The sequence below is a fragment of the Parasteatoda tepidariorum genome, chromosome 7 (assembly GCF_043381705.1).
Source record: "Parasteatoda tepidariorum isolate YZ-2023 chromosome 7, CAS_Ptep_4.0, whole genome shotgun sequence".
Taxonomy (NCBI): Eukaryota; Metazoa; Arthropoda; class Arachnida; order Araneae; family Theridiidae; genus Parasteatoda; species Parasteatoda tepidariorum.
This window is the reverse complement of record NC_092210.1, coordinates 68859233-68883720: the sequence shown is the minus strand read 5'-3', so window position 1 is coordinate 68883720 and position 24488 is coordinate 68859233. Positions and strand designations below refer to the sequence as shown.

The 24488-nt window shown below is 27.2% G+C and overlaps 1 protein-coding gene across 1 annotated transcript in view; it reads right to left on the bottom strand.

The window, feature by feature from the left end:
• The window catches only part of LOC107447044 (uncharacterized protein MAL8P1.12), a 111485-nt gene that overhangs the window by 11591 nt on the left and 75406 nt on the right, over window positions 1-24488 (bottom strand). The window contains exons 90-108 of the mRNA XM_071183802.1: window positions 23924-23959; window positions 23771-23818; window positions 23119-23154; window positions 22591-22626; window positions 22415-22462; window positions 21812-21847; window positions 21055-21090; window positions 20292-20327; window positions 18710-18733; window positions 17323-17370; window positions 14757-14780; window positions 13205-13252; window positions 9023-9058; window positions 8263-8286; window positions 7025-7078; window positions 6849-6902; window positions 6700-6753; window positions 3317-3592; window positions 1541-1564 (exon numbers count right to left, since the gene is read on the bottom strand). Coding sequence (XP_071039903.1) covers window positions 1541-1564; window positions 3317-3592; window positions 6700-6753; window positions 6849-6902; window positions 7025-7078; window positions 8263-8286; window positions 9023-9058; window positions 13205-13252; window positions 14757-14780; window positions 17323-17370; window positions 18710-18733; window positions 20292-20327; window positions 21055-21090; window positions 21812-21847; window positions 22415-22462; window positions 22591-22626; window positions 23119-23154; window positions 23771-23818; window positions 23924-23959 — 978 coding nt within the window. The remainder of the gene's footprint in view (window positions 1-1540; window positions 1565-3316; window positions 3593-6699; window positions 6754-6848; window positions 6903-7024; window positions 7079-8262; window positions 8287-9022; window positions 9059-13204; window positions 13253-14756; window positions 14781-17322; window positions 17371-18709; window positions 18734-20291; window positions 20328-21054; window positions 21091-21811; window positions 21848-22414; window positions 22463-22590; window positions 22627-23118; window positions 23155-23770; window positions 23819-23923; window positions 23960-24488) is intronic.

Here is a 24488-nt window from a genome sequence, read left to right as displayed (position 1 = left end):
ATGATTATTAAATATATATTGAAGAAATTGATAAATATATAATTCTAAATCTATGCATACGTATATATATTATTGAAATTGTATCAAATATTGAGGAAACAAACTGAAAAATAAAATGTAATCACATTATATAAGCACAATCTGGTGTATAATCATGTTCTATCAGAAGCATGCTTTTATAAAACTTGACTTTCGCTGAATAAAATGTTTTTCATTCAATAAAATGTTTCATTCAAATTTCTTTACTAAATTACATATAAATTTTTAGACGACTGAAAAGGAAACATCGTATTTTATAGTTAAAAAATATAAAAATAAAAAGATTAACAATTGGTTGCTAACGAAAAAAATATGAATGAAATTTTACGCTACGCCCCCGAAGTCAAGTTCCTCGAAAGTTAATTACATTTTAATATTAATAACCCCATTTAAGTATTTCTTCAGTGTCACCAAATTATTTTCTTAAAATTGTTTAATTTTCATTTTTCTGAGCTAAATAAAAACAGTTACAAATATTAGATTTTTCATCTGAAAAATGTGTAGATTAATATGGTATAAAAAATTCATACCTTATAATTCAACATTTTTCAGCCTCAATTTTATTAAATAATAAAAAGCAATAGAAAATTATTAAAATTTGTTTTTGCATGAAATTTTCTTTGGGGAAATAAGTCTTATGAGCAGGTGCAACTTTTTCTGAATTGCTTAATTAGTTTTAAAAACATGACTAAAAACGCAAAAAGGGAAATTAACATTAAGGGGTCCAAACTTCGAATCACTCTCCCGGTCAAACTATAGGGACCACATTTTCCAGATTGCAGCTAACCCCTATATTTTGAAGATTAAAAATGCAAATATGTAAATAAAATGTATGTTTATTCAGAGAGAGTACGTTTTTGTGTCCAGTTTCATAACTTAATTAATAGTTAGCACTAAACATTTAGCATATTTGAAGTCATCGGCAGAAACCATTAATATTGGCACTTAGTACGTGAAAATCCGATCATTAGAACGAAAGTAATTCAGGGTGATATCTTTTTTTTTACCAACTGTGCATCAACATTTAAATAAATATGAATTCGTAATGCTTATTTATAATATTTAAGTAATTTCCTTTTTAAACTTTTATGAAATATTATTAAAGTTATTGAGATTTAAAATGTAGAAATGTTTTAAATCTACCATATTAAAATTTTTGATATGTAAGCTTATTAATAGACATTCTTTTTATCTAATATTGATATTAAATTTGAGTGTTTTTAAAAGAAATTTAGAATTTACTAATTTCAAAATATTAAACTATTGACTAAAAATATTTTTAAGAAAACACAAAATTTTGAAAAAAGATGCTTTTATCATTCTTTTAAAAACTGTGATAAAGATAAATGCTTGATTAGAAATCAAAGATGCACTTCTTGCTTATAATCAGTTTCAACAGTTATAACCAGTTATTCTAACATAGTCAGTGACATGATATTCATTCAAGTAGTAATTCAAAGTAATCGAATTCGGTTATAAAAAATATAATTCTGATTTTTACCTTCTTCATTTGCATATGAGTCACCTGTAAAGATTGAAATTTTAATGTAAATTACTTGCGATATTTGTATAACATAAAGTTAGGACAGTATAAAAGTCATTTTATTAATTATTAACCTTCACGTGCTTAATTTGTTTAAAACTGAAATATGTGTGAAGAATAATTAAAATCAAATATTTCATAAATTATTATGAAATTCTCACTATTTTTAAATATTTACGAAAAATTGAAGACATTCAATATTTTGCTTTTCTGTTTTGCTTTTTCTGTGGATTGTATTGGAGCATTTTGAATTAAATCTTTTTCAAATTTATCTTTTTAAGAATCTTTTTCAAATTAAATTAAATCCTTTCAGAGAGTTATACAGAGTGATGTAATAAGGTCATGATTGCTTAGAATTTTGAAAATATATCCAACACATCATGTGGTCTGATTTATAAAATAAATGAAAATAAATAAATAAATAAAATAAATGAAAACAAATAAATGAAATAAAATAAATGAAATAATAAATGAATAAAACAAAATAACATGTATTAGAGTTTTTTTTCTTTTTTTAAGAAATAGGGGGCATTGCACTATCGTTGACAGACCATCAAAAATGCTTGGAAAGTTCATTTCAATGCTTACGAAGAGAGGTCATTCTTTTTGCTGTAGACTTGCTTAATACCCTAGCCTCTTTAGATTTTAATAATTTTGCTCTTTATTTTACTCATAATAGGGGTATTGCGCAACTTCCAGCTCAGTTCTTTTCAGATTTCTACGTAATCTGAGCTCTGTCGTGCAATAGAAGAATCAACGTAAAGTGACAAAAATTCTAAATGCAGATATTTATATATTTGGCATTTTTATACACTAGGCTACATATTGCAACTTTCTTTCAAAGATAAATATTTTTTATTTGCTTTCTGAAATTTCATTTTAGAGTTCACAGCAATAGCAATAGAAAGAAAATAATTGTCAAGCCTTTTTTTTCGAAATATATCGCAAACATTTGCGTTGTGTTTTCAATTGTACTTGCAAAGGTTGTTTTGATCACTCATTTTACTTGCCAATCCACAGAGACCTCGGCTTGTGAAAAGAAAACTTCAACTTTGACCTTACTCAAAAACTTTTGTTATGCTACTTTAACTGTATTTCAGAGATTTTTATTTGAATTATAGTAATTATATTTATCTCTCATTTCACCTGTCCAACCTCTACAGTGTGACGAAATATCTAAAAGCAAAAAAATTATTTTATATTTCATTTATAACCATAAATAAAAATGTTTTATTTTATAACCATCTAACAGCTGATTCAGTTTTTGGTTTACGAATATCAACCCCATAGCCTTGTAATTTTGAACCCAATCCAAAGGACAAAGGTACTCCTGGGTCAAGTATAAGGTGAAATTTGCGTGACACATTGTGTATGTATATTTTCTAAATTGCGGCTACTCCTTAGATTTTAGGAGTCAAAAATCTGAATCATTCTGAGAAAATACGATTTTGTGTCTGATTTCGTAACTTAAATTATCATCTTCACTAATTAGCTGGCACATTTGAGGTCACCCTCTCAAACTATTTTGATTGAATTTTGAACGTTAATAGATAAAAAATTATTCATTATGGTTCAGTTTTTGCTCTCTGTTCATTGTAATCTAAGAGTATTTTATATTATAATATAAGAAAAACGCATTATAAATTCTTATAATTCTAAGCTCTCATATAACTCATTGAGAAAACATATTATGTATAATAATTAGGAAGTATCACGTATAATCGTTTAACATACTTTCGTCGGTGGAATACATGTCTGATGTTGAAGACATGTAACTAGAGGAATATGAGAAGTATGATGAATACATGTCATATGATGGATTCATATCATAAGATGGATACATGTCATCTGAAGGGTTCATACTATAAGATGGATACATGTCATCTGACGGGTTCATACTATAAGATGGATACATGTCATCTGACTGGTACATGCTATAGGATGGATACATGCTATCAGATGGATATACACTGTATGAGGAATACATGTCATATTTTGGATTCTTGTTGTCTGAAAAATGCAAATAAAAAAAGTAAGATTTAAATTTTAATGGTTTTTGTTTTGTAAGCTAAACTTAAAAGTAAATACCAGTTGAATGAAATTTCGGATTATTCTAACTCCATAAGAGTAAGAATGCTTGACTAGGAAATGTCAGGGCATGAAAACTTAAGTATGTACTTGTTTTATTGGTTACATAATTCATGATAATTTGGCGAAAAATCTATATTTTTAAACATTGGTTTAGTTTTTATTCAATTTTCCCCTTTTTTATTTTGTCTATTTCGGAAAGTTAGTGTTATGAATAAAAAATGTATTATTTTGTATCCCAAATCTTTTGATTTATGTGCAGTGATTTCTTAAGAAATAAAGTAGTTCCTTTTTGCAAAAAAGTTTGATAAAATGTTTATTTTCCAATTTTTTAAAGATATTTCAAGGTTGAACTGGATCAGTAACTTAACTGCAATGTATTAGACTATCCCCTATATCCTGGAATTGATCACCTTTAAAATCAGTGTTACTTCACGAGATGTGCCAAATATGTAAACAATGCATAAAACTATCTACTACACTTAAGGGAACAGTTTGGGTTTACGAAGCTAACTTATGGAAAAAAAGTATAGATTTTATAAATATTTTTTTTGAAAAAAAAAATAACATTATTAATCACATTTAAATTCGAATCATCATACATTCGAAAATACTTCGTAGAATCACAGGCTAGCTTTCGATTTTTTGTTTCTCTTTTAGTTGCTCAAGATGATCGGTCATCAAATATAGACGTAATGAAAAAAAAATTAAACCATTTTCTATATTTATTGCCAATAAAATATCTTCCACTAAGATGACTACTACACGCATCAATCGTGATATTTTTTCTTCGTATTACTTTCAAGCAACTTTCTGGATTTAATTTCAAAATTCATGGTGTGAGACATGTACTTTTTGATCTCTTCTTTCTTTTCATATCCTGAGTGTATAATGACATGTAGTATATATACCCATTTTGAGTTACTGCCCATTTTGAGGCTGTTAATGTTGATAAATATCTAGTGCATCGTTCGTACGAAGCTAATGGAATCGCTTGTTCCTTATCAAAAAAGATTCCAAACATACAGCAGTAACGCTGCTTTACACAGCATAAACATATTAATTAACCTAATTACCAAAAAAATGTTTTTGCTTATTTTTTTGCTATGAAGGAAGCTAGAACACGTTTCTTGATGTCGAAAGTTAATTTGTTATCTAACTTAAGCAATTATTTTATTTTCAAAGGGTAATTAGCACTCGCTCAAACAACTCGAATTAAAATGTTTCGTCTTTATGATTTTGTGTGATTTTTTCAACCTATGAAAGAAATAATGATGACTTATCGCTCATTTGGACTATTATACATAACATTTACTTTAAAATTGAAAGTAATATTTATAACCACATTTGATAATTTTAATATCAATAAAAAGAATATTTTGTTTGAGAAAAAAACATTTATTGTATTTTTTAGAGGAATTTCTTTCAGTCGAAAGTTTTTTATACTGTGAAGTGTAAAAAATAATAATAACAGTATTGTAGCGTACCTACCACTACAAAAATTACAATTTCAATTCCCTAGTATATAAGACATCTTAACTCGATTCTATGAAAGGGTACCTTTTCATAGATGACTGTTGACTTTGTCGTTAACTACTTTCCCCACATTGGTGACCTACGGACGTAATGCGAACACGCCTACCTTGGCAGTAACGCCCACTTCAATATGAACACGCCTATCTGGAAAGTAACGCCTACTTCGATGGATGATCCACATTAAACAGTTGACTTACTGCTTGTGACTGCAACATTAATCACCCTCTCGCACTGTTGCTACTCATTCTCGATTAAACACAACTTCGGTCTGCGTACACTCGACTGCTACAGTCAACACAGGAGCGACTACGACCGTGAAGTTGATACACCTCTCACATTCAGCACTCAAAAAGTACGGCGATCTTAATACAGCTCTCCCTGCTTCGCACAAAACAGCAATGATTCAACTAGTGGAATCCATTCATGGAATTCTATCACGGATGTAATTCTGGTGGGGGAGTACTGTAGCGTATCTACCACTACAAAATTACAACTACAATTCACTAGTATATAAGACATGTTAACTCGATTCTATGGTGGAGTACCATTTCATAGATGAAGGTTGACATGGTCGAAAGCTACTATTCTCCACAAGTATAATTACAGTATAAAATTTAAAAGAATTCAAAAAATTAAGTTCAAAATTTAAAAGAATTATCGTGAAAAAGATAACGGTGGAAAGATGAAGGCTAAGTATGAGAAGTAACTGACTTGATGAGATTATAATTATCTTTATTTGTAAAAAAGAAGAAATACTGTAAAAAACATTTGTGAAATTTTAAACTAACTATTTAGACATTTTTGCTATAAGAACTATAAAAACCAGAAGTGGAACTACTGTACAAGTCCATTTTTGTATTAGTTATTTGTCCATTTTTGTATTAGTTTTATATATTCCATTTTTTTGTATAAGTTATACGAACTTTAGGAACAATTTTGCTCTTTCAAGTAGTTGAGGGTGTAGTTCTCTCATTATCAGTGAGATAAAGATGACTGACGAGTTTCAGTAAAGATAAGCTAATATCAATGTTTTGTGATAAGAAATAGAAATTTCATGTCAACTAAAATTGAACTTTAGAGAAAAATAAAGAAAAAAAATAGAAAAAGAAATACGTTTTAGCCTTTTATTTTATTAAAAACGATGTTGAAATAATACTAAAACGTATTTTGCACTTGATTAAGCATACCATGCGTTGTTAGCACATATTAACAAATGTATCCAGAAAAGTAAAGTAAATAACATTTAAATAATGTCTAGATTGTTCGTTATGATCATATTATTTTTTTATCTGAGGAAAAAGCAGGTTAAAAAAAGATTTGTCAAAAAATAAACTAATTTTTATCTTTTTGTTTTAAAAATTGGAAGTCATAAGTGAAAAGAAAATGTTTTTCAGGTTGAACAAAAGCAAGAAAAAAGATTAAAAAAGTTTATTAATAAATATGTTTTATTGAAACTTCTGAAATCTATGAAGGAATCATTGAAATAATATTACCGTTTCTTGTAGTCTGAATAAATGAAGTAGTCGGAGCTGTAGTTCTCTTATTATCTGAAAGAGAAAAGAAATTGAAGTTAAAAAATATCAATAAAAATATTTCATTAAAATTATTTTAATTTTTGAAGAAAATATTGAAATAATATTACCTTTTCTTGTAGTCTGAAAAAATGAACTACCTGAAGTTGCTGTTCTCTTATTATCTGAAAGAGCAAGGTGAATGAAGTAAAAGAAATAGTATAAAAAGTTTGAAAAAAAGTTTATTAACAAAACTTTTTAATTTAAATCTCTGAAAGTTTTGAAGGAATCGTTGAAATAATATTACTTTTTCTTGTAGTCTGGACAGATGAAGTAGATAAAGGTGTAGTTTTCTTATTATCTATAAAAAGCGAAATAAATAAAAAATAAAATAATTTGCGCAAGGGAAGGATAATAAAGTTTGTGCATAAATGAAAAGAAGTTGTAATTAGAAATCTTGGAAACTAAAATATAAAGTAAAGTAGAGTTAGAAAAAATTGGAATAGGATTTAACGCTTTGGAAATGACATGGATACTTCAAAGTGCAATTTCGTTCACGAAAACTGCAAGCAAAATATAAAGCAATCAATTCCAAAAACAAAATTATTATTTATTTGTTTAATGAAAATTTAATTATAAAAGTGCGGCATCATCTTCAAAGTGGTATAATAAGTTTAATGGTCAAGCACCACCATTTCATCCATGCGCAATTAGCATGCAAGGACGAATTACTATGCGTCGAATAAGCTGGGACTCTTCTTCTGCCAGGGCTATGAAAACTGCATAGCTTCAGCTAAGTGTTGCAATAATGGTAAATCCCATCATAAAAATGTCTTTGTTTGTGAATTGGGGAGAAATATATCTGTAAAAATACAAACCTTTTCAGAACAAGTTTAAAAATCTGGTAAAAAAAAAATCAAAAAAATCATTCAATGAACTTAAGAGAACTTTTTAGTGAAAAAAAAATGCCTTTTTTGGTGTTGTTGTCATCTGCCATTAGGGAAGTAGGAGTGCGATTATTCTTCTATTCCAGTAGCGCCATCTATTACGGTTAAGATTTATACTTCTGCCACATCCTTATGTCACACCCGTTACAGACCGGACGTCTTTATTCATTCATTCAATTATCCACAGGTTGAAATCTTTAACGGAAACAGAGAGCGATATATTTCCAATTAAGTCCCCCAGAGGTGTAATTTGTTATGGAAAAATGAAGGACTTTGTGACTCGACGGATTTAACGTGGACCAATCACCATTTACTGCACGGGAAGTTTTCAGCTGGCTGGATTCGAAGTCTCGTTCTCACGAACTTGAGTTCAGAGCACTGCCAACTAGGCTATCTCGGTCCGAGTCTTTCCTCAGAGGTCTCTTTTAAGAGTCTTTTTTTGTTCGTTTTTGCATCTTAGACTTTATCATTCTAGGGTTTTGGCCTCAATCCGTAAACCTTACTCTCCCATTTTGTAGTTTTCACAATTATATTTCTTTATTTATAGAAGTGCTAATTATAGAAATCTTAATCAACTAAGTTTCAAAATTTTACTTACTTTCTTGTAGATTTAACTGAATAACTAAAACATTAAAAAAAACAGTTATTAGAGATATTAATAATTTTTATTCTAATTTAAAAGAAAAATACGGTTAAAATTTATTTTCCATGCATGAATTCCTAAATACAGAAATCTTTTATTCCCAAGTATGCCGGCATATAAAAAGCAGTATGAACAGTTTCCTAATACTCCAATACAAGAAATAATAATTTTATATCTTAACTTTGAATTTATATAATTTTTATTTCTTATCTTTGAATTTGATATGATTTATTGAGAAAAAATCTATCGAAAATATATTAAGATTGATAATTTCTTTTACTTTTTGTAGAGTTGCTTCGCTTCTACAGCTATCATTGAAAAAAATTACTCAATTTATCTCCTTATTACTTTAATGCTTAAAATAAATTTGCACGATATTTCACTTGAAGGCAAAAATTTTATGATCAACCTAATAAGGTTGCTAATAAGTTTTCTGGGAGTGTACACTCATTCATTTAAAAGATTCATTATGTTTGATGAATGACTATTGAAACTTGTAAAACCTTTACAAATACACATTTGTTTCTTACCCTTTCTCGGCATATTAATTTGCTCTACTTCTTGTTGCAATAGAGATAAAAATCAATTATTTTATTTTAAACTTTTTTTAAAACTTTATTTCTCGTCCTTTTGTGAGAGGGACGCATTTATATTAAGATATAATATAGCACTTTCTTCATTTCTTTTCTAATTATATGAATGTAATAATACTTACTTTCGGTTGGTTGTTTCCTGTTTTGTAACTCTATGGCTAAAAAAGAAAGGACAAGTGTCAATTACTAGGCATGTAATGTTTTAAGTAAAACTGTTTTTTGTCCATGAGTGAACACATTTTTACTTAATTATCAGCTGAATACCCGTTCTTCGCACTGGGTGAATAAAAAAAAGAAAAGAATCAGTACTGAGCAATCATGCTCAAAACTCAAAGGCATATACCGACACAATTAAAGAGCTTAATGGAAGAACCTGGTAAGTAACATTTTTAGGGGAATTAGTGAATTAGAGTAAATAGCATTAAATGGTTGCGTCAATACTGCTATGTTGAATGTAACATAACTGTTTTTGCTTTTACTTTTATCTTAACATAACTAATCCATTTTAGTTTTTAGTAAGCTTGCATGATTTTTATTTTGTTCAGTGGCAAATCAAGTGAAGCAAAAAATTATTAGTCCCACCTCCTAATAAACTGGTAATAAAATAATTTGGATAAAACTTTTTTTCCCTCTGAAAATGTTACCTACCTGTGGTTCTAAGTTTTTCAATTAATATATCTATAATTTCCTTTTTTTTAAAATTAATATTATATGTTGTAATCTTCAGAAGCTTTATGTTATTGAAGTAAGCTGAGGTCATTGTTTGTAATTCATATCATTGGAATATATATGTAAGGATAAGATGTATTTAGCATGATGTAATCATGGCCAAGTCGTGATAGTTAAAATTTAACACTATTAAGTGATTTTATCAGGTACATATTCCTTTCGAGGGGCCTTAAAACACTTTGTTCCAAAGTATAGGTATTAAAACTGATTGGTTAAAAAATCATCAAATATATCAATATAATATTTTATAACTATATAAGTATATTTGCTACTTATTACATAACCCTTCAACATTTGAATTCATACATATTTGTCAGCAGCCAACTAAAGCCTAATTTAAAAAAAATTATATTAGAACTTCATAAGGATTTTGGAACATGACCATTTCTCTATCTGTCCTTTAATTTACTGTTTAAATATTTATAAGTAGTGGTAGGAAAAATTTCTTTTAATACTAATTCTTCAAAATACTAATATGCAGATTTTTGCGGTTACCCAAAACGTGAATAAGTATCTCTTCTCCTTATTTTTGCTTTTCAGTTCTTAAGTTACTTTTCTTTTTTCAATTAATGCATATTATCTACATTAGTTAAGCACTATTGTCGTCAATGATAGAAGGACGATTTGTAGCAGTTTCCTCTAGACAAATAAATAACTTTACTCCATTACTTTTGCTTTCTAGTACTTCCATTACTTTAGCTTATTTTAGTATGCATATATTAACTTAATTAATTAAGCATCATTGGCGTAAATAAACCTCATTGGAGGCAATTTTTTATGTTTCTCCTAAATGAATAAATACCACCTTACCATTAATTTTGATTTTAAATATATAAATATTTTTTTTTCTGTTTCATTAACGTTGGTTTTAAATAAGTAATTTTTTAACAATCGTGTTTAAACGAATTAATATAAATAAAATAAAAGCATGTGGTATTAGTCAAAGTATACATTTGGTGACGTAGACCACACGTGATACCACGTTATGTTCAAGGAATTCATCTGACATAGCGAATATAAATTAATTAAATACTTAAATACGTGCAATAAACTTTTTTTTGCAAACTTTAGCAATTATCATTGATGTTATCTTTGAAATATGTGAAAAATTTAATCGTTAAATTTAAAACAACTGCTAACACTTAGTCATTCAGAAAATTCCATGTCGTTTATCACTCATCCAGCTCAAACGGTTTGTCGTAGAATGTTCGGGCTTCAAACTATCTGTATGCCAAGTTTCATCGATTTTTATTGGATGGTTTAGGAATCTATAAAGGACACACCCACGCACAGACATTCATTTGTATATATTTATAGATTAAGGAACTCTATTTTTTTTAAAAATTTATGTGCTTAATGGTTTATTAAAAAGAAAACTATTGTAATCCATACCATTTCTTGCTTATTTCTGCCGTTTTTGATTAGTTAAATTTCAACTAAGTCGCAGTTATATCCAATTAAATATTAAGGCTGGTAGGTACTTTACTTACGTTGCATTGAAGTTGCAAAATGGGCATTTAGCGGCGATCTAGGAAACATCACACAGGATGATCCCAAGACATACCATCGCAATTTTGATCCTCTACAGCGGGGATGGCTCCCCTGGTTTGGTAGCCCGATGACTTGAGAGCGAAGTCGAGCACTCAATGGTTTAACATTTAAGCGAAAACCGCACCGTCGTTTTCTAAGTAGGCTGATCAAAGTAGTCACTCACCCGCTTTCTGACCACAACTAGCGATGGTTGAATGGTTGGTAGTGATGGTGTTCTACTGGGAACTGTGTCTTTACTATCAGTCCACAGCGGGAACCAATTATCAAGTCAGTTTATAAAACCAGAGACAGTGGTTTCAAACTTGCATGCAAATAATTTCAATTCTTGAATGTTTTGGGTTAATTTCAATTATATTTGACAAAAATTAGTATAGCGATAAATTTGATTGCCCCCTTAAATTAAAGTTGTGCCGTGAGCAAAAAGAAGAAAAATATTAAAAAAGAAAAAAAGAAAATATCTTAATGATTCCAAAGGATGATTTCAAAAATATGTTAATTAACTACTATTAGTTACGTATCTTTTTAAAGAATTACCCCTATGTCTGATTCCTAAACTTAACTATTAATCAAGTGAAGGAATCATCATAAAACATACTTTTTCTGAATAAACACACCTTTTTTCGTGGGATGTGGGCTTTTGATAGTCAAAATGTGTTAAAGTCGCAGTCTGAAAAACATGTTTCAAACAGTTTAAGAGAGCAGCTAAAAGACATGCGTATGATACCATGTTAATGATGATGTCATGTAAATTTTTTAAGAATATAGATAACTTGTACGTAATTGTTGACAAACTAACTTATTATTCTTTTGCATGAAAAAAGTAACACTCTGAATAAATTTTAATTCAATCATCAGACTTTCTCGGATGGATTTAGATTATCTACTGATTAAGATTATTGACATTCAAACTATAGGAGAGGGGTAGTGGAAGTTTGGAAAACATGGTTTCAATTGTTAGGAAAGTGGTCAAAAGTTTGAAAGCCTATAATGCTAATTTTACTTTATGCGTATTCTAGTCTCGAGAAAATATGTCAAAAAATAAATTGTTTATCTCGAGAAATTTTTAAGCGAATTGAAAGGTATTGGCACACAAGTATAAAATTCGTTTCTCCAAAGATAATCACATTCGCTTTTTTTATAAATTTTTTATAATAGTCCAAAAACTTTTAAATTGTAAGTTATGCACATTTTTACGTCATTTATAGAATGTCATTTATATCGCAAATTAAATCTGTCGTACAGTTCCAGAGAAATCGAATTTTCAAAATCTCACATACATTTAAAATTTGATTCAGGTTAAAAAAATATCTGGTTAAAAATTATTCATTATGCAGTATAATTTTACGGATAACTCCCACTTTTCAAGCTAAGCGGTTAAGTTACGCAAATATATGACATTAGGGAGTCACGATAGTGTACTTGAATATTTTTATAGGCAAAGCTGTTTATATAGGCAAAATTTTCAAATCTGCAGCCAAGTCATTTCCTCACTGCCAAATTCCTTCAACTGAAAGCTTGTCAGTGACGCCATGTGAGAAGGCTTTATTTTATTTGTTAAATCATGAATATTAGTAAGCTTCGTCCCTTCTTCTGTCACTCGCCAACCCTTAAAAACTGTACTATTGTATTATATAACAATTTTATGGTTTGATTGACGGAAAAAAAAACTCAGTGGCGCGACAGCCTATGGAAGTTCAGGGCCTATTGCGCCCATTCCAGTTTTTTTTTACCTTTTTCTAATTTTCATTTTGAATCACTCAGAACAAATTAAGTATGTTTTTCTGATGTTTAAATCTTTTCAGACAGAATGTAGATTTTTCTTACTTCAAAGAAACGTACTAATTACAGTGCAATTCTCTTCACATAATTACAATTCAAATTTTTTTAAAACCCAGTCGTTCCTTAACTTTTTGTAGTTAGGAACTGCACAGCTTTCCTTCAAAGCAGTTTCATTTTGGAAGGTTTAAAATCTAATATCAAATAAAAATTATACTTAAAACTGTCTATTGCTATAATGAACTTACCTTTATTAATTTTTTGCAACAAGTTATCTTTTTTTTTAGCACCTTTTACTAAAAGCGAGAAATGGATATTATATTATATAAGGATAAAAAATGCCTTTTCTTTTCACAAATTAGCAAATGAATTATGTATACATTAACTTTTAAACCCTCAATTATAAAATAATTATATTAAAAAGTATGTTATTGATTGTTTTTGAATTGCTTGTTGGGTACTTTTTTGACATCATCACTTTAAATGCCACCATTTTTCCGTATTTGATTACTATTAAACTTACATTCTGCATACGAACTATGTAAAAAGTAATTAAACGACAAAATTTATGCTTGTTTGTGAACATTACATTTCCTTCGCCTAATAAAAATAAATTCAATGACCGCGTTATGATTGTATACATTTCATTCAAGTTGTCCCTAAGTGACGTCTGTAATTAGAGCATTATGATTTTAATTGTAAAATCAAAGCCCTTTTTAATACACCAATTATTAAATAAACGTTAAAAGTTTTAAGTAGAAGTTCGCAATATCGTCAGAATGTTTTGTAATTTACACTTACAAGTTGTAAAAAACGCAAGTTAAAACAAATATGTATGTTAATTAAGTTAAGTATATTTCGCAGTTTTTTTTAAGGACATTTATTTAAAATATTACTCCCTAAGAAGGCAATAATGAGCAAAATCAAGTAATTTAGCCATTCACATAGATTAGCAATTTTGTTCAAATTCTATCAAGTTGTTCAAATTATGTTAAGTTGCTAACTCTGAAAATATTAATGACATTAACTAAAATCTTTTCACATCACTTCATTTTCACGTATGAAGCCTTGTAATGCAACAACAGCTATCTATCTATAAAGCTTGCGTACTTGGCCGAAACTACGTCAGAACTACTTCAGGATTTTAAAATTTATTAAGAATCTTTTCAGTATTTCAAAGATCACATTTGGTAATTTCGGTGCATTTAATTATTATTTTTCTTCCAAACCAAAATTCAAAATAGTAACACTGTCTACAAGAGAGAAACTCAAAACATTGATTTTAAAGGTGTTTTTAAAAATAAAACGCCTTATCAAACCTGATTGGAAAACGAGAACAAAATGAAAGGCAATAAAAGTAAGAATTCAAATATCATGACCCAAATTCTTATTAATACTGTTATCAAGTGCTCATTTTTCAATATAATTGACACTATTACGTGATTTACAATATATGTCACGCTTAATAGCTGGTTACATTGTGATGATTGCTATTTGAATCAAGATTTTGACAGGCCTAAATGTATGATGTTTTGTATCATTATCCATGTCAAGACACAGGATGTGATTATTATCTGTGATGATGGTATTTGATTGATAGCATATGTATCTTTAATTTTACAAGCATATATTCTGTGTCCTGGAAGTGATTTTTAGTATCAAAAAGCTTTTTGCTACCGAATGTACTATTAACAATTTTTATGCCATTTTTATGTACGTTAGAATGTAATAAACCATTACTAGAAACAGAGTTTTAAGTAAATGCACGAAGATTATTTATTCTTTATTCTTATTACTTACTTTCTTCTCTTTGTAATTTCATAGCTGTAATAAAGAATACTTTTTATAATATGCACAATTGTAATTTATAAAAGAATCAACTAAAGAATTCTCCTCAAACTTGAAATAATGCATTGAAATTAAATTTTATTTTATTGATTCAATACCCGCCATACTAGGTGGTAGTACGTTTCCCTCAATAGGTTAGAATAATTTCCTTGCAAGCAGTGATATTGTGTTTAGCAGCTGTTGTATGTGTAAGGTATATGAAAATCCTAATGTATTTATTAACGGATAAAGTTTTGAAAAAAATTATGCTTAACAATAAATTATATCAGAAGAATTAAATTTTCATGAAATTTTGGGATTATGCCTAAAGGGAAATAAATACGCACTAATAAGTTAAACAAACAATCGTGCAACTGAATTTCTAAAATTTATTTATAATAACTGTGTAATTGTGCTCTCATTTGAAAAGCAGTTATGAAATTGAAGACTATTTCTTATGTGAAGGAAAAACGTATAGATCAAATGTTATAGAATAATAAAGTTACCAGGCTTTAATAATTTTGTAGAATAAATTGGATCTTTTATTTATATAAGTTATATTTTGATATGAACACTTTTGAATTTTGCAGTAGGGTTTAAATTTAAATTTTTGATCCAAAAAAATTATGATTTGTAGTTTATTAAGTGTTGTATCAAATTTAGCATACAAAATGGATTTGACTCTCGCATATAAACACACCTTTCATGAAATCTAAACCTATTTTAAGAATCTTGAAACTAATTTTGACTTTGAAAACAGATCAAAGTTATATTCCTTAGTAACTATACACTAATATTCATTCCTTATGTTTTAAATGGTGTATGCGATTACGTTTAAGTATTAGATTCAGGCAATAAGTCACGTAACAGATACCATTGACCTTTTATTTAAAATTTTTCTCATACATATTTTTCTTAGTCTTTTCTTATTTTTTATTCTTTTCAGTCAAAATAAGTAAGAAATATTATGTTTAGCATTTTAATAATTTATGGTTATGAAATATGGCATTAAACACAGATGTTTTTTTTCTTAAAGGTAAAATTTTGTCAAAAGTAAAGTTTTTAAATTTGCACTTCTGTGCTGTTATTTAGATATAATAGTAACAGATATTAATCTTTGAAATTACTTCAAGATACAAATACAAATTTTGATAAGTTTGAGATTATGAATGAAAATAAAATTCCAAACTACTTTTTTAGGATTTTATCTTTTAGTAGGAATATAATTCCGATAATGTAATAGATTTTCTTAGTAATTATTAAAATGATTTTTATAATTAAAAATACCACAATATATTTTTGCTTGAGATAAAGACATCAGAAACAAATATATAAGAAGGATACTGGCATCACATTTGCTTCGAAGGGTTTAAATAAAATAGTGGTATTAAAAAAAAGCAAGTTCTTATGATGATAAAGATTCCCTCATTTTTATATTCGTTAGGTACTCTGTAAAACTTCTGGTAAAAAGTATCAGCACTCAGAATGGTAGTACTTCAAGTATAAAATCCAATTTATAATATAAAATGTATAAAATGTCAGTATAAAATCCAATTGATTTATATGACTTCATTTCAATTCATTTTAAAATCCACGTTACGCAACAAAGAATCTGATATATCGACTTTTCACAGCAATAATGATACTAAAAGCGATAAATTACTAATTTAATAAATATTACTGGAAAAATTACGATATGATATTTTACGGTACACGAATAATACATCTGAAGTGCCAGTACTTTTTTACCATAATTTGATTTCTTTACAGTGTAGGGATAGTACAAGCAATCATAAGAGGATGGTAACCGAACGAATAAGGACATCAAAAAGACGAGTACTGACATCCAAAATTGATGAATGGATTGTGGTGCACTTTTTGACAGAGAAAAGTGGATGATAGCTGCGAAATTCTTCAACAAATGGAAGAACCCTTGGATTATTCTTATGTTCTTGTCAAGGGTTCAGGAGAAAAGCAAGTACTTTCACGACGGACACATGCCAGCAGAAAATGACACATTGATTGATGCAAGACCAACAAGTTGCAAAAATGAATAAACGTGTAAAATCATCTTGTAACAGACGGCAGCTTTGAGGCAAAATGGCAGAGCTAATGTACGATTCAATATTCCATAACCATGTGTTCTCTACAACTTAACATTATAATAAAGAAATAAGACATTGACTACCATCCTTGAACCAGATACTTTCCTATACTATTCACGCATCCACGGAAAGCTTAAAAAACAATGCACGAACACCTATATCAAACGGACGTTGATGTCAAAAGGAAGAAACACAATTTTCTCAAAACATTTCAGAAATATTTTGCAATGCATGAAAATTGTTAAGACAATTGTGAGACAATTGCTTAAGATGGGATAAATTGCTAGGCAGTTAAGGACAAAACTTTTGAGTTTCAGTAGATTTATCATAAGAAGTACCCCTTACATTGTTATCAATTAACTGTACCTGATAATATAATAAAAACATTATAAATGCATCAGTAAGCATGTTAAAATCATTGGGGGAAAACTTACCTTTTGTTATAATATCCAGCAAATTTTGTTTCTTCAATTTTCCATTTTCTTTAAAAAATAATAAAAACTTTAATGATGAGTGCATATAAAAACAAATTACCTTTAGAAATTATTTTTAGTAAAGAAAATCCTTAGTTCTGTACTAGAAACCAAAATATATAGTATTCAAATCTTTCATTTGATAATTTTTTGCTTGTGTAGTAACGGCTTACAAGAAATTCTGACTTTCAAAATAGTTCGTTTACACAACCATTTTGTAAAAAAAAAGAAAGAAAAAATACAAACTGAAAAGCAAATTTAACTGAGGAAATAGTTCTAATGGATCGTAATAAAATTATCTAATTTTACCTCATCAACCAAATTTTATCTATTTCAGACATTTTAAAATCATATTTTACTGTTAACTTTATCAAAATTAATACTTAAGCACTTCGGTAAAAATGACCGAGCACTTTGGTGCTAGAATTTTGGCCTAATTGCCATATTCTGGCAGTTTTGGAGATATGTTTTTTCCTTCGTGCACTTTTCTTGAGAATCGTTGTATTTTCGATAGTGTTTTAAAATGCAATACCACAGTTCTATAAATACCATGAAATGCAATTTAGAGCTCATTTCAATATATTTTTCTTAAGTTCAGTTATACCAATTTACGAGGGTACAGCTATTGTTCCCAAAATTAATTTAGTTATCAAATTACAATTTCCTCACCGAGTGACGACAGATTGAAAATGAATGAAATTGATGATATTTCAACTTAACTATTGACATTTGCATTGTTATGGACAAAAAGAGCTGTATAAGTAACAATATAAATGGAATTAAGAATGAGACAGAAAGAAGTTAGTTCCATAGTCATTTAGAGCAAGTGTGTTTAGAGTTTTTCAGACATTTTAGTTTTTTACATTATTCAACGATATTATGCATACCAGACATCAGAGGAAAGCAAATGAACGAAAAGTGGAAGAATAACCAAGGATTGGGTTTTTATGTGTTTTAAGAATATATAAAAAAAGAACTTTATCTCTAGAAAATCTCTTTCACACGCCCACATGCTGGAAGATTAAGGAGTCATAATTATTACTTCAATGCATAATGAGATAATGAAAATTGAAAACGTATTATTTGCTTGATATTGGTTCAAAAATATTAAATATATGATTGAATGCTGATCGTAATTATATTGATGAACAATTTTCAATGGGAAGGATACTGAAAAATATCATAATTAGAGAGGACCTCATTCTTTTATCTTTTTTATATATTTTTAAAATTTAAATTGCAGTATTTTTATTAGATATACGATGAAATGTATGTTGAACTCTAACTTATAAAAGTTATTAGTAGTTAAAAGCATTAGTAATTGATTTGAAACGAAATATATACTTACCATTTTGTAGATTTAACTTAATAACTGAAACATTTTTATATATATTTATTATATATGTGAAGTTACTTCACTTTTAGTTAAAAGTTGAAGAAAGATCCCGTTAAAATTAAATTTCACTTATACATGAGGTTAAAACTACAGAACAGTTATAAGATAAGTAATAACAGACTACATAAGTCATGTATTCTAATAAGTTGTTTTCTGGAAGAAACAAATAATTGTTGTACAGAACTGCATAAAAAGTAGATTAGGTTTCCTTTTTCTTTTCATTTTCTTTTTTCAAAAAATTTTTTTATTAGAAAGGAATAAGATAGTAAATGGTGATGAAAATATATTGAACATGGCTACTTGACACAGTTTGTATAGTAGGAATACTTCAATTCTACACCAGTTGTGAAAAATGTAAGGAACAACTGTCTAAAAATAAATTTGAATGAAAGCATTTTATAAATTTAAGATTTTTACTCTTATAATAAGTTTATCATAATTATAAGCACAAGTAAATAGTTTATTGTTTCTTACAGAATTTGTAGGAAATGATTCTTTTTCATTAAAAATGCTAAACTATAAAGAAACATTATGTTCTTCATTTTTTTGGGGATTTATCATTGAGAATTTTTGTAAAATTTTCAACAAACAGGTATTTTATTATATAAAATATGGCTGTTATGTTTTTATTTAACCAGAATTTTTAGTATTTTTCTTGCCTATTATCATGATGCAAAAGAAAAAATAACACATCAGTGCATTTTATAAGATTTATTTTGCAGTACATTTAAAATTCTTTTAAATGAAATATAACGAAGAAATTTACAGTTACAACCGGTTCCTCCAAATAGGTGCCCCTCAAGAATAGAAAAAAAAAATATTTTGGTATAAAGGGATCCTTTTACATTATTTAGACAGTTTCACATCAGAAAAATTTGCTTGTAAATAAAGACAAGAAATTTAAAAATAAATACAATTTAAAAAAGAGTATTAATATCTAGAAATTTTCAATCTTAATTCATGATTTTCTAAACTTTTTCCAGACAACAATGTTGCATTAATGAGCAACGTCATTACACAGAAAAAAAGATTTCTCCATCTCATATTTTGGTAGAATTTCCTCAATTGAGGCGTATATTATTCGATGGAAGCTATATTAATTTATATTATTCGATATAGAAACCCTTTTTAATCTGGTTTTTGCATATGCTGCTTCAGTTAACTAAATGTCCAAAATTTGTCATAAAAATTGTGTAACAGAGTTAAATATACTATAGCATTTATTTATAAAGAATTTTCCTTATCGATTTCAATTTATTAAAAATGTATGTTCACAATCAAATGCTAAAATTAAATTGTTAACATTTCGATAATACTGAAAGAGTTAATAATCTGATAATAAGGGAATAAGTGAGCACAAAAATTTAATGTACATATTTTAGGTTCTCATTTAGAGTCAAATAATTCAATTTCTTCTAAGAATCTAAGATGTACCTTCTAGACTCATACAAAAATAGCATTATAATTATTATTGTGCACATATTTAAAAATTAAAAGAAATTGTTCAGGTTAGTAATATATGTCAGATATTTACTTTCATTCGGTTTTTCTTTCTGTTGCAATTTCATGACTAAAATAGAAATGTATAGAGTTACTACTTAGTGAAAATAATGATACGGATGAAATATAAGCCATAATGCAGCAACGAATTGCAGCAATTTTCTCTAACATGTTAAGTTACTAACTCGATGTTAATAAATTTTACAAATTTGAATATAAATGTAGTGAAATTTGTAATGCTTCCCATTAAAAATATTTTACTTATACAAATTAGGTCTCAAAATTTGTGATTTATTTCTGCTCTTAATTACGCGTAAAAACAATGAAGGAAGCTATGCATGTTAACTTTTAACAATGTTACTCGCAATGATATTTTGTCTCAGTCATTAAAAAAAGTAACTAATCACTTGATGATTAATTACAATGAGATTTCATTTAAATGCAAATGATTTATTTAATAGCATTTTTATATGAATAAATATACAGTTAATATCGAAAACATGAAAGAAAATATTACATTTTCTGGAATTACTTAAACAGTTATCATTTCTTTTTATAATCTATAAAAATACTTCATAAAAAAAACAAAACAAAAAAACAAAAAAAACGTATAGTGTATTTTTGTTGAAACCATAACAATTTTTATAATATTATCCACTATCTATTTCTGCTGTTTCAAATCCTGTTTTTTTTTCTTTGAAAAAAAATTATATACATTGGTACTTCTAATTGCCACAAAAATATTATTTTGGCATTGAATTTACTTATTTAATTAGATTTTAAAAAAAGGTACTTACATATGTTATTCAGTTCTCTCAGGCTTAGGCACAAAGCTACAAGAAGTAAAAAACAACAGCAAACTTTAAAAAATGAATAACAAATTATATTAGTAAAGTTTTTAAAATTTAATATATTTGATTTTAATATTTTGAACATAAATAAACACACGAAATCAATTTTTNGTCTTTGATGATAATATACTATGTCTTTGTGCTAGAACATTGTGTTCATTGGCGAGCGAGCGCAGCGAGCCATGGTTCACGGTGTGAACCACATAGGATTGCGTAGCAATTCTCGGGGGTTGGCGAGCGCTAGCGAACAGGGGGCAGAGCCTCCTAGTTTAATATATTTGATTTCAATATTTCAAACACAAATATATACACGAATTTAATTTTTATTATTTTTTTTTTGAAATGTTTGTTTCTAAAAAATAGAATATTGCTCTCAACTGATTCGACACTTATAAAGATAATACATAATTTAATTATTTTTATATTTAGTTTTAAAATAAAATCCGAAGTTTGATACATAAATGTCTCCATAATGCAAATTATGTTGTTGGGAAAACAAACATTTTTATTATTGCTATCTTTCAAACTGCTCCAGTTAAAAATAAATACGAAATTAAGAAAACGTGAAGAGGAATTATATTAAATTTAAAAAAAAAATTACAATATTCTGAATAATACAATGTTTATGTTGAATGTTATCTTCTTACTATATTACTCTAACTTATTCTCTAAAAGCAATTTTTTTTTAATACTTATCACTTACAATTATTTGACATTTCTTCTTGTTGTAACTGCATAGCTGTAAATCAAATATTAATAAATTAAAATTATTTATGTTATTTTTTTAAACAAGAAAACTGATTTATTATAAGACTAGCTAAATTTAATATCTTAGTTTTTAAACATTTCATTGCAGTATTATTCAATTACTTTAATTATAACAAACATAAAAAATCCTAAATCATAATAAACATTTTACATATTATTTATTAGGTAAAAATAAAAACTCATAATTATCCATTAAGTTTTAATCTAGGTCTAGAAGGACACTTTAATTCAATTTACCTATGGCTGACATGAATATAAAAAAACAAATATTAATTGAAGTAAGTGAAATTTTTTTTTTTTCATACATGATTAAAAATTTTGATTTATGTAAACGTTCATTTATGCTAAGATATGTATTCTGTTAATTCCAGGCATGTCTAAGTAATTTTTGATAAAAAAATTATTCATAAATCTTGTTTAATAGCAATAAAAAGCCGTTTTCTTTACCCTTTGATGCATGTTAAAGTGTTAGATTAATGGTAAAAAAGCGAGAAAAAAGGTTCAATGCAGTTTAATTGAATATAAAAGAGAGTCTTACTTATTGCGATATTTTTTAGCAATTCCATATTCTTAAATTCAGCTTCCGCTTGAAATGCAAATAAATAAAAATGAATTATGTCAAAATAAAAATCTGAATAATCAATTTTCAATTATTCAAAAATTTTATACTTTTGAAATACTTATTTAGCTTAATGTAAAAAAAAACAAACTTACTTATATTTTTCATTGTTTCTAAATTTAGCCGAATAGCTAAAAATATAAGTAGGGTTTTAATCAGTTGTAATTTAAAATGATATGAATAATAACAATAAAAAGACGAAAAAAATTAAAAAATATGACATAAACATAAACATAAATCTCGATTTCATTTGACTACTTTATTTTTAGGAAAACAATATTTATAATACCATATTATGTATTATCTATACTATTTATTATTCATATGTATTATTTTCTTTGAATACTCCAAATAAACTGCGTTCTTCTAATCTTCCTTAAGTGCACTATTAGTACATTGAGGTGAACTAAAGGAGGATATTTAAGAAAAAAGAGTAATGGTGAAATGTTAATTACTAACAAAAGTTTAGAAAAGGAAAATCAAAATAGGGAGGTGATATAAAAAAAATCGTTAATAAAAATTAAAATATTAAACAATGATTCAATAAAAGTCAGTTACATATTGTTTAAATATGTTGCCCAAACCCATGATAAGGAAAAGTTGGTAAAATTCATATTACTTACTCTCATTTGGTAATTCCTGCTTTTGCAATATTATAGCTAAAAATAAAAGAATATATACATATATTTCTCACATTTTTATTAAATTTTATTGTTACATAAAGGAAAAAATAGATAATAATTGATTGTGATTAATTTAGATTTTAATGAAAATCACCGGCTAGCGTTTAATTTCATTTCTTAAAATTTCTTGTCATTTTATTAATAAATGCAAGTTAGCAATTAATTATTATAATTTAATTTCTAACAAGTAAATCACGAATGTATGGATTCTACTAGAATAATCACCGAAAAAAATGTTCTAGTTTCGAGTTTAAAAAAAAAGATATATAATAAAACAAGAAAAAAAATATCACTGCAATTAAATCTAAGTACAGACAGAAATTTGAAGTTTTATAAATTGATGTTTGTGTCTCAATGTAATCTATAAATAACAGTTCTGTTAAACTTTCTAAATAAATAAGTTTTAAGGAATCGTAAAAAATATTATTTGAAAATTTCATATGTGGAAACATATTTTAGTAACTTTCATTAATACTGAAGACAAACATAATTAAGTTAACGACAATTAATGTCGTTATAAAATCGTAATTAAACATTTGATATATAGTGAGTAATCTTACACTATAATGTTTTAACCAAGACAAAAGCATACCTTTTGTAATGTTTTCCAACAATTTCATTTTCGTTATTTCACTTTCCGCTTAAAATAAAACAAAATGTTTTTTTACAAGCAATTTTGATAGGTATCAAATTTACAATTAGCTTAGAAACAAAAGTAATAAAATGAATAAAAAAATGTACTTACTTAGATTTTGTATCCGTTCTAGTTTTAATTTAATAGCTAAAATAGAAGGAAACAATTTGTTTAATTCAAGGTACAAAAAAGGAATCAATGATAGCTTTTACATTTTATACTAATTTTCTCAAATCGCTATTTTTGATATTATTATTGGAATAATTTTATGAGCACTGTCTGGTTTCCGTAATCAATTTTGAAATAAAAAAAAAGTTGATTCTTAACGTTGTCTTAAATTCTAATATCAATATCTTGCAACTACAATATCTCACTGAAAGTAGCTACGCTAATAAGTTGCTAGACAACATCATATTGTGTTAGGAATTAAACCCTTTTAAACTAGAATACATGATACTATGACTCGAACTTGGATAATCTAATTCAAGTAGTTTAATAACATCCTAAAATTGTTGCTAGATAGTTTTGAAAATCATTGCTTTTGGTAGAATAAAATGAAAAAGTTAAGTTAATTTTTTTAAGGTTTACTATTGAATATATATTAATAATGAAATTTTAAAAGATTTGGCATTAAGTTCTGTGTCAAGTATTTCTGAACTTATAAATAACTGAAGTA